This window comes from Ceratotherium simum, chromosome 1 (assembly GCF_057802395.1).
Source record: "Ceratotherium simum simum isolate JZ-2026a chromosome 1, ASM5780239v1, whole genome shotgun sequence".
Taxonomy (NCBI): domain Eukaryota; kingdom Metazoa; phylum Chordata; class Mammalia; order Perissodactyla; family Rhinocerotidae; genus Ceratotherium; species Ceratotherium simum.
This window is the reverse complement of record NC_141900.1, coordinates 4,557,614-4,573,844: the sequence shown is the minus strand read 5'-3', so window position 1 is coordinate 4,573,844 and position 16,231 is coordinate 4,557,614. Positions and strand designations below refer to the sequence as shown.

The following is a 16,231-nucleotide window of genomic DNA, read 5'->3' as shown; positions in this document are numbered from 1 at the left end:
TACATAAATTTCTAAGAAATGAAAACCAATCAATAGTGACAGACAGCAGATCAGTGGCTGCCTGGGGACAGGAGCAGGGGGCTGGAATTGATGGGAGCAAGGATTACAATGAGCAAGAGGAAACTTTTGGGAGTGATGGATATGTTCACCATCTCAAAAGTGATGATAGTTTCATGGATATATCCACATGTCAAACCTAAAAAAAAAGTGTACACTTAAAATATGTGGGATTTTCTGGATGTCAATTATATTTCAATAAAGCTGTTTTGTTTTTTAATAAAGAAAGAAATCCTTCTAATTTGAGGCAAGTAATTCAACTTCTCTAGCACCTATTTCAGAAGCAAAATTACATCAAACTTGCAGCCTTTATACTTCACTGAGTTCCCACTGAAATAGACTGGCTTTTGTTATACTCAATTTTATAAATGTTTACGGAAAAAAAGTTGGTAACAATCTTGAAAATTAGCACAGGTCTGTGTAAGTAACATCAGGTTTTAAAAAAAGATTAATGCTACCAGGAAACCAAGCCATATCAGGTAACTCTTTTAAAGAAAAGAAGAAAACATACTCCGTCATAGGAATTTCCTGGCCAGTGTTTGTGGTGTGTTACCTTTCTGGCACTCATTTCTGTTGGGAAGAAAAAGGGACTAATATCTATTGCACATGAGTACAAGTACCGTGCAAGGCATTTTATATACATTATCCTAATTAGTCCTCGTAAGAACCCAGTAAAGTAGGCCATATAATTTCTATTTTACCAAGGATAAAACTGATTATGATAGAAGCCCAGTGACTTGCTCAATAAAATCTGTCTCAGAAGCAATGTTTGCTCCCAAGTCCATCTACCTCCAAAACCCATGTCAATATACCACTCTAGTCCAAGCACTATCTGCATGATAAATCTACACTCCATAATTTAAATAATACAGCAGAATCCATTTACTAGAATACTTAATTAATGTCTCTATTATACCACATTCTTACCATGTGCAATTGGTTTTGCTTTTTTTCTTAAAGGAGAAAGGGAAATACAGAATATATAACCTAAAGTTGGATGCCTATCAACAGGCTTGTTCTGTTATTATTCATGCAAACCAGAGCTTCTCAAACTTTCTTATGCTTAGAAATCATCTGGGTGTCCTCTTGTTGTTTTTTTGTTCTTTTTTTTTTTTTTTTTGTGAGGTAGACTGGCCCTGAACTAACATCTGTGCCCATCTTCCTTTATTTTGTACATGGGATGCCGCCACAGCACGGCTTGGTGAGCGGTGCATAGGTCTGCGCCCAGGATCTGACCCTGCGAACCCCGGGCCGCCAAAGCAGAGCACTTGAACTTAACCACTACGCCACCAGGCCTGCCCCTGGGTGTCTTCTTGAAATGCATGTTCTGATTCAGTAGGTCTGAGATGGGGCCAAGGTTCTGCATGTCTAGCAAGCTCCCAGATGATGCCAACGCTGCTGGTCCGGGGAAACACACTTTGAGTAGCAAGGATGTAAGTGAATCAGGTGTGTATAATACATGCAACACAGGCAAGAAAGGGCCCACAGTCTACTAATTTACCTCAGTTATTATTCATCTTGCTCTAGGGGTGACTATGCATGTCTCCATATGATAATTAAAATTGTTTTACACTACACTCATTACCCAAAGCTTTAATATTCCGTAAGTTCAGTATGGAAAGATTTGTGAGTCTGATGTGACTGAAGGGACTATACCACATAAGTATTTGAACACTCTTCTCTCAGTTTCTACCTGTCAAATTCTCCTCATTCTCCAAGACCTGGTGTAAACAACTCAAGTCATTACCTGCCCTGTGCACAACGCTCTTTGCTGACACCCCATCCGCAGATTGTCCATCTCCCCCACTAACTGGGGCTCTCTTAGGACCCTCCATCAAGCCATGGGATCTCCAGTTAAAAGTCGTCTTCATCCTTGTGATGGTTGAACTTCCTCTACAACGGCCTAGAGAAATAGACATCTAGCTTCTTCTTGACCAACTCCAGTAACAGGAAACTGTCGAGGTAGCCCATTCTGATTTTGGAATCCTTTAACTGTTAAAACTTTTCCCTGAAGACTTGCAGTTAAACATGGAAGATCAAACATATGCGTTTGTTTCCACTCATTTCCAAAACACCACTAAAAAGGCAGTAGAGAATAAAAGGTGTATAATTCCACAGATAGAAAGGATGGAAAAGGAAACAGCAGCAGATGAGAGTGATCAACCCTGAGAAGGAGGAAGCAAAGGAGCATGGGGCATATGGCAGAGCAGAGAAGCAAAGCTGAGGCTGAAGTCAAAAAGAGGGAAGTTGATTTTCTTTGCAGAATCCCCAAAAGTGTCTTGAATTGTAGGGACGAGTGTCTGAATATGAGTTTGAGGGGTGGAATTGAAAATAGACAGATTGTTTTGGATAAAAACTTTAATAAGGAAAAATTCTAACCCACAATCTCTCCATTGCCCGAGCCGGGCAACTCCTCTTCCCCTATGTCAGCAGAAGGCTAGAGGTTTTCTGGGCTGGAGAAATGGAACTAGACTGGTTCTCACCTTGCAGTACCAGACACAATTGACGGTGTGGATGGTACACCATTACTGGAAATATTAGGGATTAATTCAACCTTTCTGTCTTGAACAGTGAAGTTCTCATCTTGCTTCTTTTGTTTCCCAGAATGCTGGCAGTCAGGCCTATTCTTTCCCACCTACGTGCTGTTAGCAGGAATTGGGAGAATTCTGCTTGGCAGGTTTTGGAGAGATTGACCTACCCAAGAGGAAAGATGAGCATCTCTCTCAACAGCCGAGGCTCCCCTCATGGAAAATTGGTTCAGCCTGATCACCCCAGAGGGAAGCCCTCTGTTGAGAAGCCAGCCCTTTGCACATCACACTTCTCATCAGCATCTCAGCGCCTCATTCTTAGACATGAATAGACGGCCTAGGATTGTCAGACCCCGAGGAAGTTTCCACATAAAAATCAGAGGTCACAACAAACAGGAAAAAAAGCTCAGAATAAATAGAAAATGCTGACAAATTTTAAAATAAAGGAATATCTCAGGGTGATAAAAGAAGATGTGATAAGAGCAGATAGCTGTTTCTGATGAATCTCCTCAGAACAGAAAAAGTTCTTAGAAATTTAAAATATGATTAAAAATTTTTAATTAAATAGAAGCTTATTAAAATAAAACTGAGGAAATATCCCAGAAATTAGAAGAGAAGATATTCTAAAAGATTATAAAGTTAGAGAATCACTCAGGAGCTTCAACTGATGGGTACCAGGAATTCCCAAAAAAAAAGAGATAACATAGGGTTTGAAATTATCAGAGAAATGATACAAGAATATTTCCCCAAATGCTTATTTTCAGGTAGAAATGACCCACTGAGTACACAACACAATATATATTTTTTTAAAGTCCCATACTAACTTAAGTCTTCATGAAATTTCAGAGTACTGGGACTAAAAGAACCCTAAAATCTACCAGTGAGAAGGGAAAAAATGGGGTACATAAAAAGGATTGGGAATCTTAACATGAAGAGCTTATCAACAGAAACACTGTAAGCTAAATATAGTTCTCAAATTTTCAAGCCATAACACATAGTGAATAAAAATAGTTGTCAGGCACACTGGGGTCCATAGAGAGGGTGGCTCACAGCTAAAAGCAGGAAGCTCAGAGGCTCTGGTCCTGCCTAAAATACTCACAGACTGAGGGGATCAATCTATTAGCCCTAATATGGGACAGGAGGCAAACTAATTTCAAAGTTACATTTTTATACTCAACTAAATTACCAATCAAGTTTAAGAGTAAAGGAAAGACATTTTCAGACATGCAAGCTCTGAAAAAAGATCTACCTCCAGTGTCCTCTAAGGAAGTTACCAGAAGACATGCTTCTCTAGAACAAGATTGTAAACCGAGAAAACACAGAATTCAGGAACCAGGACTCCAACACAACACAGAATGGCAGAGAGGGGATCCCCAGGATGAAGGTAAGGGGATTCCCAGGAAGGGATTCCCAGTCCTAGAGGACCAGTAAATGACAGTTGGAGCATGAACGGCGAAGAGGGCAAAAGAGGACACTTAGAGATCATCTAGTTTTTTAGAATATTGATTTTACAGTTTATAGGTTTTGAAAGCTTGGGTTAAATGCATAGAAAACTACCAAAGGAAAGCTATGAGACAATTATCAACTCAGGAAAAAGAGAACCATGTATAAGAAAGCATATGAAATCAGTTCACCACACGACTGAGATATGAACACTCTTCACATCGACGTAGCTCTCTAAACACTTAGTGTTGAATTCACAGAATGTGAAAAAACCACACTGGTAAGATGGAGGAGGAGAAATATGTAGCAAAAAGAGGGGCATATAAAAGAAGTAGTGCTCACTTTCCACAGTGGGAAAAGTGGAAAGTGCTATTTACTGAAAGTAAGTAATAGCAAACTATAAAAAAACAAGAACTAGAACAGGCATAGTATTTAGAACTGAAAAGCTCAAAGTGCTAACTGAATGAGGCTGCCTCCTAAGAAAAGAATCAGAGTGGAGAGGGATGGGGCAAAGGACTGCTGCTTTTCATTTTGTCTTATATTTCACCTTTTAAACTTAGTCTATGTATTAATTTGATACAAATAAAAATTAAATTTTAAAAAAACAAAAATTTCTTTCTCATCTAAAAGCTAATTCTGACTTCATAACTCTCACCCATTTGTTGGCATGCTTCTACATTGTAGAAACATGCAACAGGTTTTCTCTCTAAAGCACTTGGCCGAAAGTGATATGGCCATGACACACTAAAGAATGCATAATTAATATTTATTCGTCATTATATACTTATGTAACACCTAACTCGCTCCACAGTATTAACTAGTTTAATCCTCATATTATTATATCTATTTATAGATGAGGAAACTGAAGCTTCCAAATCATATGGCTGGCCAGTGGCAGAGCCAAGATGTGAAACTAATCAGGTTGACCCCAGCATCCAAGCTCTTTACCATCTCATTATTCATCTTGTAAGAGTTTGTCAAGGCTTAACCATCAAGCCACAGACAGAAGCCTTGCTCTGGCCTCCCTGGGTTAGGGACGCATCCACTTCAAAAACTAAACTGAAACAGGTAGTTCTGCACGTGGCAGGCTAGACTGTTTAGTCCAACTCTCCCACGAAAAACACCTAGAAGAGGGGGTCAAAATATTTTTTAAATCTGTTTGAAAGGCATCAGAGAGCTTTCAAGGCAGTGAGAATTTGTGGGGCCAGGATCCAGAAGAAGAGGCAAGGCAGGAGAGATAAAGCCCAGCATTTGGAGCCACTTTTCCACCAAAGGTGATTGCTACTTCCAAAAGCAAAAGCAAGGGCTGAGGGGCTGAGAAAGTGAACAGAGCTTCCAACAGTCTCACAAGACCAGGAAAGAAACTGGAATTCAGGAGAAGCCAAGGAAAAATGCCTTTGGTAAACACCATGGTTTCAAGTTGGGACCCTATAGGGCTACACCCTAGTTGTCAGAGCAGACAAGAAACACACCAGCTCTCACAAACATGGACCCGATGCTTAAAAAGGGTTCAATTTCTGGCTGAATTAAGATGATATGCCACCAGTCTAACTGCCTGTAAGAAACAAAAAAGCCTGTCTGAAGGATGAAAACATCATCCAGAGTATCAAATTATCTCCACACTTTTTAATACATAACGTCTGGAATGCAGTCAAAAACAAGCATATATTACAAAAAATAAGAAATGATAAAAAGAAGAAAAACATACAGTAGAAACAGACACCCAGGAGATCAAGTTACTAGAGATAACAGGCATAGATTTTAATAAAAACTATAAAAAATAGTCAAAAACTCTACAACATATTATAATACTGAAATTGAGAAGTCAGAGAATAAGCTTAATGGTACATTAAATGTATTCTCAAGAAAGAATTAGTGAACTAGAACATAAATCGGAGAAAACTATCTTGACTGAAGCATGGAGAGAAAAAAAGGAGGAAAAATGCAGGAAAAAAAGAGAGAGAGATGCCACTTTTGCTATTTCTTTTCAACACAGTCCTGAAAGTCCTAGCCATAGCAATTAGGCAAGAAAAAGAAATCAAAAGTACCCAAATAGGAAAGGAAGAAGTAAAATTATCCTTGTTTGCAGATGACACTGTCTTATATGTAGAAAATCCTAAATATTCCACACAAACAACCATTAAAACTAATAAATAAATACAGCAAAGCTGTAGGATACAAAATCAACACACAAAAAACAATGAATAATATGAAAAGGAAATTAAGAAGACAATTCCATTTATAATAGCCTCAAAAAGAATAAAATACTTAGGAGTAAACTTAACCAAGGTGGCATCCCAGCTGAGCATGCAGACTCCAGCTAATGCTAATATTAATACTGATACTAACATCAGATGATATAGATTTTTAAGGGGAAAACAATGCCAGAAAGAAAAGAATATCATTTCCTAATGATAAAAGAGTACATCTAAGAACACATATTGATTCTAAACTTTTTGCACCTAATAATATAACCTCAAATTATATATAGCAAAACTGATAAAACTGAAACGAAAGTAGACAAATCCACCACCTCAGTGACTGTATTAGTATGGCCATTAGAGGACATGGCCAACTTGCTAGAGAAGTTACCATCCACCCAGTAACACTGTACAAAGTGCAGAGCCTCACGGGGTAACCAGCAGGCTACCTCTTCAAATGCAGAGACCCAAATTATGGCTGGTAGGTTTGACCCCAAGCACCACAGAGAGTGGCTTTTAGAGAGCCTCTAAAAGCAGCAGTTTGGGGAGGAAGGAAGGAAAGAAGATTAGATAGACACGGCCGCAGAAAAGGACAGGAAACTCTCAGCCCAGCCGCAAGCCCCCTAAGTCCAAGATTCAGGTGTTCCAAGGTCACCCTGTGGTGACAGAGCGTGTATAACACACAGAAAACCAGGGTGGAACGTGATTTCCCAAGGAGAGATAGAAATAGACAACCAGCTCTAGACCAGGAAGAGTCAGAAATGCAGGCCTCACCCTGCCAGCATCTTCTCAAAACAGAGAGCCTTTGTAGGAACAGGATGATCCCTGTGAGTCATGCAGTCATGAATTTATAAAACTCATATTTTAGGGGATTTTTGGTTTCATGAGGCTAGCAAGAGGGGCATATTCTCAACATGGGCTGTCCTCCCCAGTGTGCAGGGCAGACCCAACGCTAAGTGAAGGGAGAGGGCCCACATGCCTACATCTGGACTCTTCAGGGCGGAGTCATGACTAGTCTGCACAGTTAAGTACTGATCAGCTGAACCAGGACAGTTTTGAGAGTAAAAGTGGTCACTGTTAGACACTGTGCTGGGATAATCTGGCCCAGTCAAACTAGGACCTCTAGTCAGCCTTGTCATTATTGATGGGAGTAAACTTAACGTGGTGACCACAGTGGCAAATTGTGCTTGGTGAGCCTCCATTTTAAGCTCCCCTTTGCTAAAATAGCCTGTCTCTTAGGAAGCCGTCTTGCCACATTAAAGGGGAAAAACCCCCACATTCCTGTAGTTAAGACCATTGCCTTACCAGACAGACTGTTCTGGAAACTTTCTTGCATATTCACATGTCGAGCCATTTCACAAGTCTTCCTGACAAATCTCATGAAGGCTTTCCAGTAGTGGGTCTGTTCCAGGGACGACTGTGCTTTTTCCAGTGTATGAAATATCCTGCAGTCAAAAAGAATCCAGAGAAAACTAAAATTAATAATGGTTTTCCAAAAGACAGATCATTACAAATTCATCTAAATACAAATATACACAAGTGCCTGGCAGTCCGCGTATGTTGGAAATTAGAATCTTTGAAATAGTTTCCTTAATATGTATTTGTTAAACAAAGAATTCCCCACCCGATTTAAAAAAAATGAAAGAAAACTGCTCATAGGAATACATAAAATATAAGACACAACAAATCAAGAGAGAAGAAAGTGGAAAATTAAAGGCTATAATATGAAATGAGCATTGAAGCTAAGGAAAATAATTCCCTATTTGATATATTTGACTATGAACTTCCTAGCAGCCAAGAAGAATGGAAATTAATCACACATATAATTCACGAAGTCATAAAATAAAAGCAAATTTTCTGGAGAAACACAGCTCCCAATAGAAACCACCCATTGGTAGTTAATGCAAGAATTCCAAGTAATGCAATAAACAAGAATCTCAATCTTATCCACACCTTGGACTAACAAGGGTCCTAGATTTCTTGTGGAAGATTAAGCCAATGGTTAAACTTCAAAGGAATTGTTTAATATTTTGTATTTTTAGATGCTTTCCAATAGTGCCAAATAGGTTAATCTTTTTTTTTTAAAATAAAAAAATTAAACATCTCTCTATTCTATTCTTTAGAAATAGAATATACTATGTTGATCTGTAGCTTGAGTAGAAGGAGAAGTTGGAATCATTTTGGTCTCCAATTATTCAGAAGTTTTCCATCTAACACAACTTACACTGTGGAGATAAGTTGGTCTTTACAGTCACAAGAAAAGTTACTATTTCCAGTTGAGATGTCAGCTCCCAGCAGCCCGAAGAGCCGAGTACAGGAAAGGCTCACTGCCAACAGCTGTGCCTCCAGTTCCTGCCAGCCCAAATATCCTTCAGGTATCGAAACTGGCATATTTGTGTGCCCAGTAATGACCTCTTGCAAAAGATGATCCTTATCAAGAGATGAGAACATTGCTTGTAATATATAAAGCAATTAAAATGTGGGTACCTGCAATGCAGCCTTTATCTACTCTCACTTCACAAGCTGTCCTCTTGAACTGTGCATCAAAGACTGTGCCCTGTTATATTGTTAGAGCATAAGTGATAGTCCTAGACTTGAGTCTTTAATAGTGTTCAAGTGAATAGACCCAAAATAAAGCCTCATCCAGTAATGGAGCAGAAGGGAACCACATGTCAAACCCGTCTGTGTTGGCTAGTCCCCTCAAAAGCCCCCAGTGGACCAGACCTCCTGATAGTCACTCTCTTGGGCTTCCCCTCCCACAGTTAATCTAGGCTGGGCTGTGACTGACAGCCAACAAAATGCAGCAGACGCCACATGTGCCCATTCCAGTCCTACCCTTCCTGAGGAGCAGCAGCTCCCACTCCCTCTCTCCTGCCTGGTATCCCGCCAACTGCCACATGAGAAGTCTGGCTACCCTGCTGGGAGACCACGGGGAGAGGCCACAAGTAGAAGAGAGACCCTGAGACTCAAGAGGAGAAAGGTCCAGTCACCCTGGTATCCCAGCTGAGCATCCGGACTCCGGCTCCCACCACCATCTGACTGCATCTACTTAAGCGATGTCCAGTAAGACCTCAGAAGAACTTCCCAGCAGAGCCATGAGAGATCATAAAATGTATTTTGCTTTAAGCCACTGAGCTTTGGGGTGTCTGTTAGTGACAAACAACCCAAGCCCCATCGGAAAGGCTACCTCATATATATATATAGCCTGTAAATACACTCACGCCACCAGCAGGTCCTGCTGGGTCCCTGCTCTGTGGGGCGCTATGACTAGGCTTTACAGATACAAAGAAATTTGGGGTGGGCTTTCAGCCAGGAAAGAGCTTACAAACCAAGAGCAGAAAAGCAACTGTGCAAACAGGTAATGGTTTCTCGTACCTGTGTGCCTTCACATACACTTCCCCTCTGCCTAGAATCCTCTCCCAATTTCTAATTGCTTCTAAATTGTGTACATGGTTTAAGGTCCATCGACTCATTTGGGAAGACTTCCAGAAGCTGTACTCCATGCCCAGTGGTTGTCTGCCCTTCTCAGGCAGGACAGTGTCTTCACGTCCAGCATACCATCATGACAGAGCAGGTGCTAAGAAAGCATTGATTGGATTAAACTATGTACACAGTACTATCTCAGTTTTCTTTTTGCTTTGACATAGTTTTCGGTTCACTGGTTTCATTATTTCATTGGTTTTATTTCATGGTATATAAGGAAGAAGATTAAAAATGCAACAGGTAATTCTGAGAAAAAATAAACTACAAAAAGGTAAACGTTATAATTTTTGGTGCTCAGTAAGAAAAATATGGGCTAAACTTGACATAATCATCTTTACTAATAATTGCAGTCCTGAGTGCTCAGCAAAGGCAGCCCCGTGTCCAGGGCAGGGACATGAGAAGAACACGCCCTTCAATGCCTCTGGCCACTAGAAGCGACAGCTTTGCTCAAAGCTGACTGATCACCAAAGATATTCCTCCCCCCTTCTTAGCATTTGCAGCTAGAATTGGAGTAGGACAGGGAACCCGAAACCAGGGTGACACAGTTTGAAACTGTGGGGGGAAAACCTGTTTAATGTCAAGTAGATTTGGCTGGATGCGTGGCTCACAACCTCCTACGGTGGTCAGACAGGAGGGATGGAATCCAGGGGCAGCTGGAATCCGCAGATGTCAACACCTGCCTTGCAGAATCCCAGGTTAAATACTAGCATAACCTTGAAAACGAGCCCACTGGTGCTCTTGGAAGAGATCAGATGGTGCATACTTACAGCCTCCTTTACTGAGCCAAGTAGGTTGTTTAAAGCACTGGTCTCACTGGAGGAGTTGTGACGACACATGAGTCCCCAGAGGCCCTCGCAGACGCTGGAGTTCCCAGGATGCAGGAGGGCCTCCCTCTCAGACAAGCATCCACCGAGGCACAGGTCAGTAGCATTCTTCATCAACAACTAAAAGACAAATGAGAGTGGGAAGGAGGTAACACTTAGAGAGGCTTAGACATCCTCTCCAAGGGCTAGAGAACTAGAAACAGAAATCAGAGGCAATCAAAATTTTAAAATAAAACATAAAGTTCTTCGGAAACTTGCCTATCGTTCTCTTTATTTTGCTAGCACGATTCACAACAGCAGCAAAACTGAATACTGCGTGAGCTCCTTGGATATTTTCTCAAAATCGTTTATTTTTAATCCTGTGCTGCACTTTACCTGCTTTAACTCCCAAAAGAACACGTCCTTTTCCAGTTTCCATTGGCCAGGTCCACCCAGTGTAGAGTCGTTAGCTGATGTCTCCAGGCAAAGGAGGATTTCTGCAAGATTGACAGACTGGTTTATTATTCTTCACCTAAGGCAGGCTACTCCAAGCTAGACGTCTACACATGGCCATGAATCAATAAACTGAATCCTGAAAAAACGCACTTTAGCAACCCGGAATCATACATTTTATTATGGTCCCAAGAGAGGAAAACTGAGAAAAATCACTGCAATAACATTTCACCCTTTCTGAAGACACACGAGAATGGAGTCATAGTTACAGGAGAGTTTTATTTCAAAAGCAACAGCCCTCTTGTTTTCTTCTCTCTCCACCATCAGAGAGTAAGAAGCCTCCAGCCTACCTGGTGCAAACTTGGCCACCTCTGAGGAAGGCAGAGGAGTAACACCACCACAGTCAGTGGAAGTTCAAAGAAGGGCATCCTGCGAACGAGGAGGAACATGCTCTCCCTGTCCGACACTGAGGAGCAGGAGAGGAAACAGAACGAGGATGACTGTGGTCCCTTTCCAGCCTGAGCACCACGGATGCTGGTGTGAATGTGAAGGTCAACCCGTGGTCCTAGGAAATCGCCTGTCACAGCCCAGTGTGGGTCGACAGTGGACAGAAGGATGCACTCTTGACTGTGACAGCATTATGTACTCAGCCTTGGTGTGCCGTATTTAAAACTCCCCAGGGGTACCATAGCAAAGCATATATATTGATATGCAACCTCAGCATAACGTCTCCAAATTTGCCAAACATTTGCTCCTCGTGAGCTGGTGACAAATAACACCAGAGCTAGTTTACCTTGGACAAAATGTAAATTCTGGGCCATCGCATTCCTGAAAGCACCATCAAGCTGAAGCAATGTCTTCAGAGCAGGCCACTGGGGCAGGTTTCGAAGAACACTCTGCAATTTCTGTAGATGCAGTAATCTGAAGGCAAAAATAAATGAAATAAAATGGAAAGCAGTTCAATGCGCTACCTAGGGAAATGAAAACTCCATTCCCAGGAAAATGTTCCACTGCTTTGGAAGTGCCTTCATAGACCGAAAGTCCCACTTCACTACTCATACATATAACCAGGTTCTGGACAGATTGTATTGCTTGAATCCGGGATCTGGGGATTCTTTTAGGTACCGAATGTGGACTAAACATTCTCTTTACCCAATAACAGGAAAGTATATTGCTAGTAGTATGTAAAAGAGGTGAGGGTTAGGATAAAGTTCCAGGTGAGATTTAAAAATATTTGCCATGCACATGAAAGGATGTTCAACATCATTAACTATCAGGGAAATGCAAATCAAAACTGCAATGAGCTATCACCTCACACCTGTCAGAATGGCTATAATTAATAAGACAGGAAACAACAAGTGTTGGAGAGGATGTGGAGAGAAGGAAACTCTCATACACTGCTGGTGGAAGTGCAAACTGGTGCAGCCACCATGGAAAACAGTATGGAGATTCCTCAGAAAATGAAGGATAGAACTACCATACGATCCAGCTATTCCACTGCTGGGTATTTATCCAAAGAACTTGAAAACACCAATTTGTAAAGATACATGCACCCCTGTGTTCATTGCAGCGTTATTCACAATAGCCAAGACTTGGAAGCAACCTAAGTGTCCATCAAGAGACAAATGGATAAGGAAGATGTGGTATACATACACAATGGAATACCACTCAGCCATAAGAAACAATGAAATCTAGCCATTTGTGACAACATGGATGGACATCGAGGGTATTACGCTAAGTGAAATAAGCCAGAGGCAGAAGGTCAAATACGGTATGATCTCACTCATAAGTAGAAGATAAAAACAACAACAAACAAACACATAGAGACAGATTGGATTGGTGATTACCAGAGCGGAAGCGGGGAGGGAGGGGGGCGAAAGGTGTGATTAGGCACATGTGTGTGGTGACAGATTGTAATTAGCCTTTGGGTGGTGAACATGATGTAATCTATGCAGAAATAGAAGTATAATGATGTACACCTGAAATTTATACAATGTTATAAAACAATGTTACCACAATAAGATAAAAAATTTAAAAAACTACCACAAAAAGAAAAACAACAAAAAAATAAAAATATTTGCCATAAAGCCTCCAGTTATCAGGTGCTGAAAAATATTTTAAGAAGAGTTTCAGAACGTCGAGATGGTGTGTGGTGGAGTATGGGACCCATTTAAGTGGTCCCAGAGTGGGAGAACTAGCAGCATTTGCAAGATTCTCAGCGGTCCAGGAAGGACAACCAACCAGGCAGCTGGATACCTACAGCCCAGGGGAATAAGGCAAACAGGGTCCAGACGTCTCGCAGACACATAAGGAGCTTCCAAGCTGGGCCAGCTGCAGAGACTCCACGTTGCCCTGGGAAGCCAAGAGGAAAGTCACTGGGGAAATACTTCTAGCACACCCAGTGGGAGCTGCAGCCACTTTCCTGCCTGAGCGTCTGCTGCGGAGACAGAGGGAGGGCTTGAGGGATGCTCCTCCTGTGGGCTTCAGCCTGTAAAGGAGGAGGACATCTTACTCGGGAGGATGGAGGAAGCAACCCAGAAGAGCAACTGGAAAGAAAGTGACTCTGAGAATGAGAGGAAATTGAAATCAGAATCAAATGTGAGATCTCGAAGAGCCAGATGTGGGTCACACCACGGGGGCAGAAGTGCCCCAGAGCAGGTAAATCCAGACTCTCTAAGCCTCTGTACAAGCACACAGAATCCTCAACCCAGGAAAAGAAGGTAAGCTAGGAGGAGAGAAAAACAGAAGGGGAGGTTGCTACCGGAGCCCAAGCAAAGTGCCCACAGGCTGGGGCCGTGTCGCGGGCTGGACCTCCTAGCCTTGGTCGGGACTCCTGCCCCATCCTGATTGGTCTCTCCATAGCATCTCAGTAGTCCTGGGTTTGATAAGTAGTTGCTGCTCTTCTCTAGCTGCTGTGCTGATGGATCTGACTGCTGCAGAGGGTGCAGACAGAGTCCTACAAGATGCAGCTGGCAGGAGGTGGCACCCACGCCCTCACCCCCCAAAAGGCAGAGCGGCCGCTCCACCCCCATTATGTGCTTGGGCTTTCTGGCTCTGGCCAGACTCCTGCAGCCAGAGGTGCGGCTTCTAGAACTGGGGTCTGACCAGATGACGTGGGGTCAGCTTACTCGTTCCTCAGACTCTGAGTCACCCCGAGGGGGATGTGGAGTGACTCTCGAAAACAAATAGAAAAGTGGTAAAGAGGTGGCTGTACTTTATTTTATTCTCCCCCAGGGAAAAAAGATGCACTGTGTGGCTTGAAACCTAGATCTGCTGCCTGGTCTCCTCAAGCTCTGACATGTAAGGACAGGGCATGGCCAGGGGACACTGAGACGACACCTCCACAGCTGTGACGTGCATGTCGCAGGGTAAGGCCTTGCTGAGGGGCCCGGGGCACCCCCGAGTTCTCACCCCATCAAGATCCGCGCTATCCCCTGGAACCTGGGTGAAGAGCTCTCACGACTCAGCCACCCACTATGGAAGCGATACAGGCCCGAACAGACAGCAGTGAGAGAAGGAAGGACTGTTTACTGACGTTGTGACTTAGGAAGAGAAAAACGTGTGAACAGTTGGCTGAAATAGGGGAGAAAAAAGCCCTGTGGTTTCCTGGCCCAGAGCTTGTGACAAAATCTGTACAGTGTCCTGCTAACGGGGAGTGTGAATCTTACAAGCCTCTGAAGAAGGCTGAAAGCAAGTGAGTATCTGAGTTAAAGAGGTGTGTAAACTGAAGTGGAGACACAAGAAGTAAACTCTGGAAGGAGGTGGTAGAGACATCGACAGATATAACCAAAGAAACAGAAGGATGCCCTCTGCGAGGCCCAGGAAATGCAGCTGGGAAGAGACGTGAGTCTACAGAGTGGGAGACGGGACCGTCGCAGTGAAGAGGACAAGCGACTGGAATCCTAACCACAACCACAGCCACACACAGATTATACCTACGGGGATGGGACTTAGGACTCCACACCAAAGTAAAATGAAAGCTTTACTGCAAAAATAGTGGAATTAATGAAAGAGATCACAGAATCTGGAAGAAATGTATGAAGGGAAAGTCAGGGAATCTGCAAAAACAATAACGAATGGATGGCGAGATGGAGGGGTGAGTTTAAAAGGAGAGATAGAGGGTGAGAGATGGAGCCAATGTTTGTGAGCAGCCACTAAGTGTGGGGCGTTCTCAGCACGGGGTCTCTGTCAGTCCCCACTGCAGCCTCACACGGTGGGAGGATCATTCCCTCTTTATAGGTAAAACCCAGGGCCACTGGGGAGTCCTGTGTTGAGCCTCCAGCACACCACGGGCTTGACAACCAGCAAAGGCCTTAGGGACCACCTAGTGATGCCATCAGCCTGGGGAGGCTCAGGCCCAGAGAGACCCAGGGGCCAGAGCTGGACAGTCACAGACTTGCTCATTATCAAGACGGCCATGGGGAGGCCATTTGTATTACCTGTAACAAAAGTGTGTGCAAGTAGAAATGCAGCTTCAAAGGGCCAGCTGCCCCCCAGCGCACACAGCAGGTGGGCAAAGGCTCTCATCTCTCAACCCTGAGTGTGTGCATAAAGTATGTGTGGGGGCTGGGAAAGCTCGGGCTGTGCACTCTTGGTGCTTAGTGCAGGCTGTGGTCTCCAATGTCCCTCACCTCGTCCTGAACAAGCCAAGAGCCAGGGAGAATTTCCTGGGGGTTTCAGAGCCCTGGTCTGTCCCAGCACAGGCAGGACGCCAGGCGAAAGTGCCAGGACGCGTTGGAGGTATGTGGGATCATTAAGGTGACCTAATGTGGTGTCTCTATTACTGTGCATTAAGTAACAGAGACGTTGTCTTAAAACAGTTTTAAAATGGATAACCCAAGCAGACCAGAAGGAAAGTTTTCAATACCCCCAAGGCAATGTCCTGCATTTGACGTTCATGGATGATGGAATGCTTTGTCCCTGCCCTTAGTCCAGCTAATTGTTCTGAGGCATCTGTTGCTGGCTCCCAACATCCATCTCTGACAGTTTGTATGGCCCCAGGAGGGACCTGCATTGCTGTCCCCATCACTAGCACCCTTGTGCCCCAGGGCAAAGTAAAAGTTGGGAAACTGGATCTTCAAAAGCAGGATCCTGCTTCCTAACTGGGTTCAAGAAAACTTGAAGAGGTTGGAAATGTTTAGACTTACTATTTGTTATGTATATCACAAAAACACAATACGGCCCCATACAGTTCTGACACTCAATTCTCTCTTCGTGCATGTAGGGAGCAAGAGTTTCTGTGACTGGTGGTTTGAAATGAAAC

The 16,231-nt window shown here is 43.1% G+C and overlaps 1 protein-coding gene across 1 annotated transcript in view; it reads right to left on the bottom strand.

Annotated features, from left to right (window-relative positions):
• The window catches only part of ABCA13 (ATP binding cassette subfamily A member 13), a 420,155-nt gene that overhangs the window by 339,348 nt on the left and 64,576 nt on the right, over positions 1–16,231 (bottom strand). The window contains 5 exon segments of the mRNA XM_004438384.2: positions 7,535–7,674; positions 8,454–8,659; positions 10,480–10,656; positions 10,912–11,012; positions 11,762–11,889. Coding sequence (XP_004438441.2) covers positions 7,535–7,674; positions 8,454–8,659; positions 10,480–10,656; positions 10,912–11,012; positions 11,762–11,889 — 752 coding nt within the window.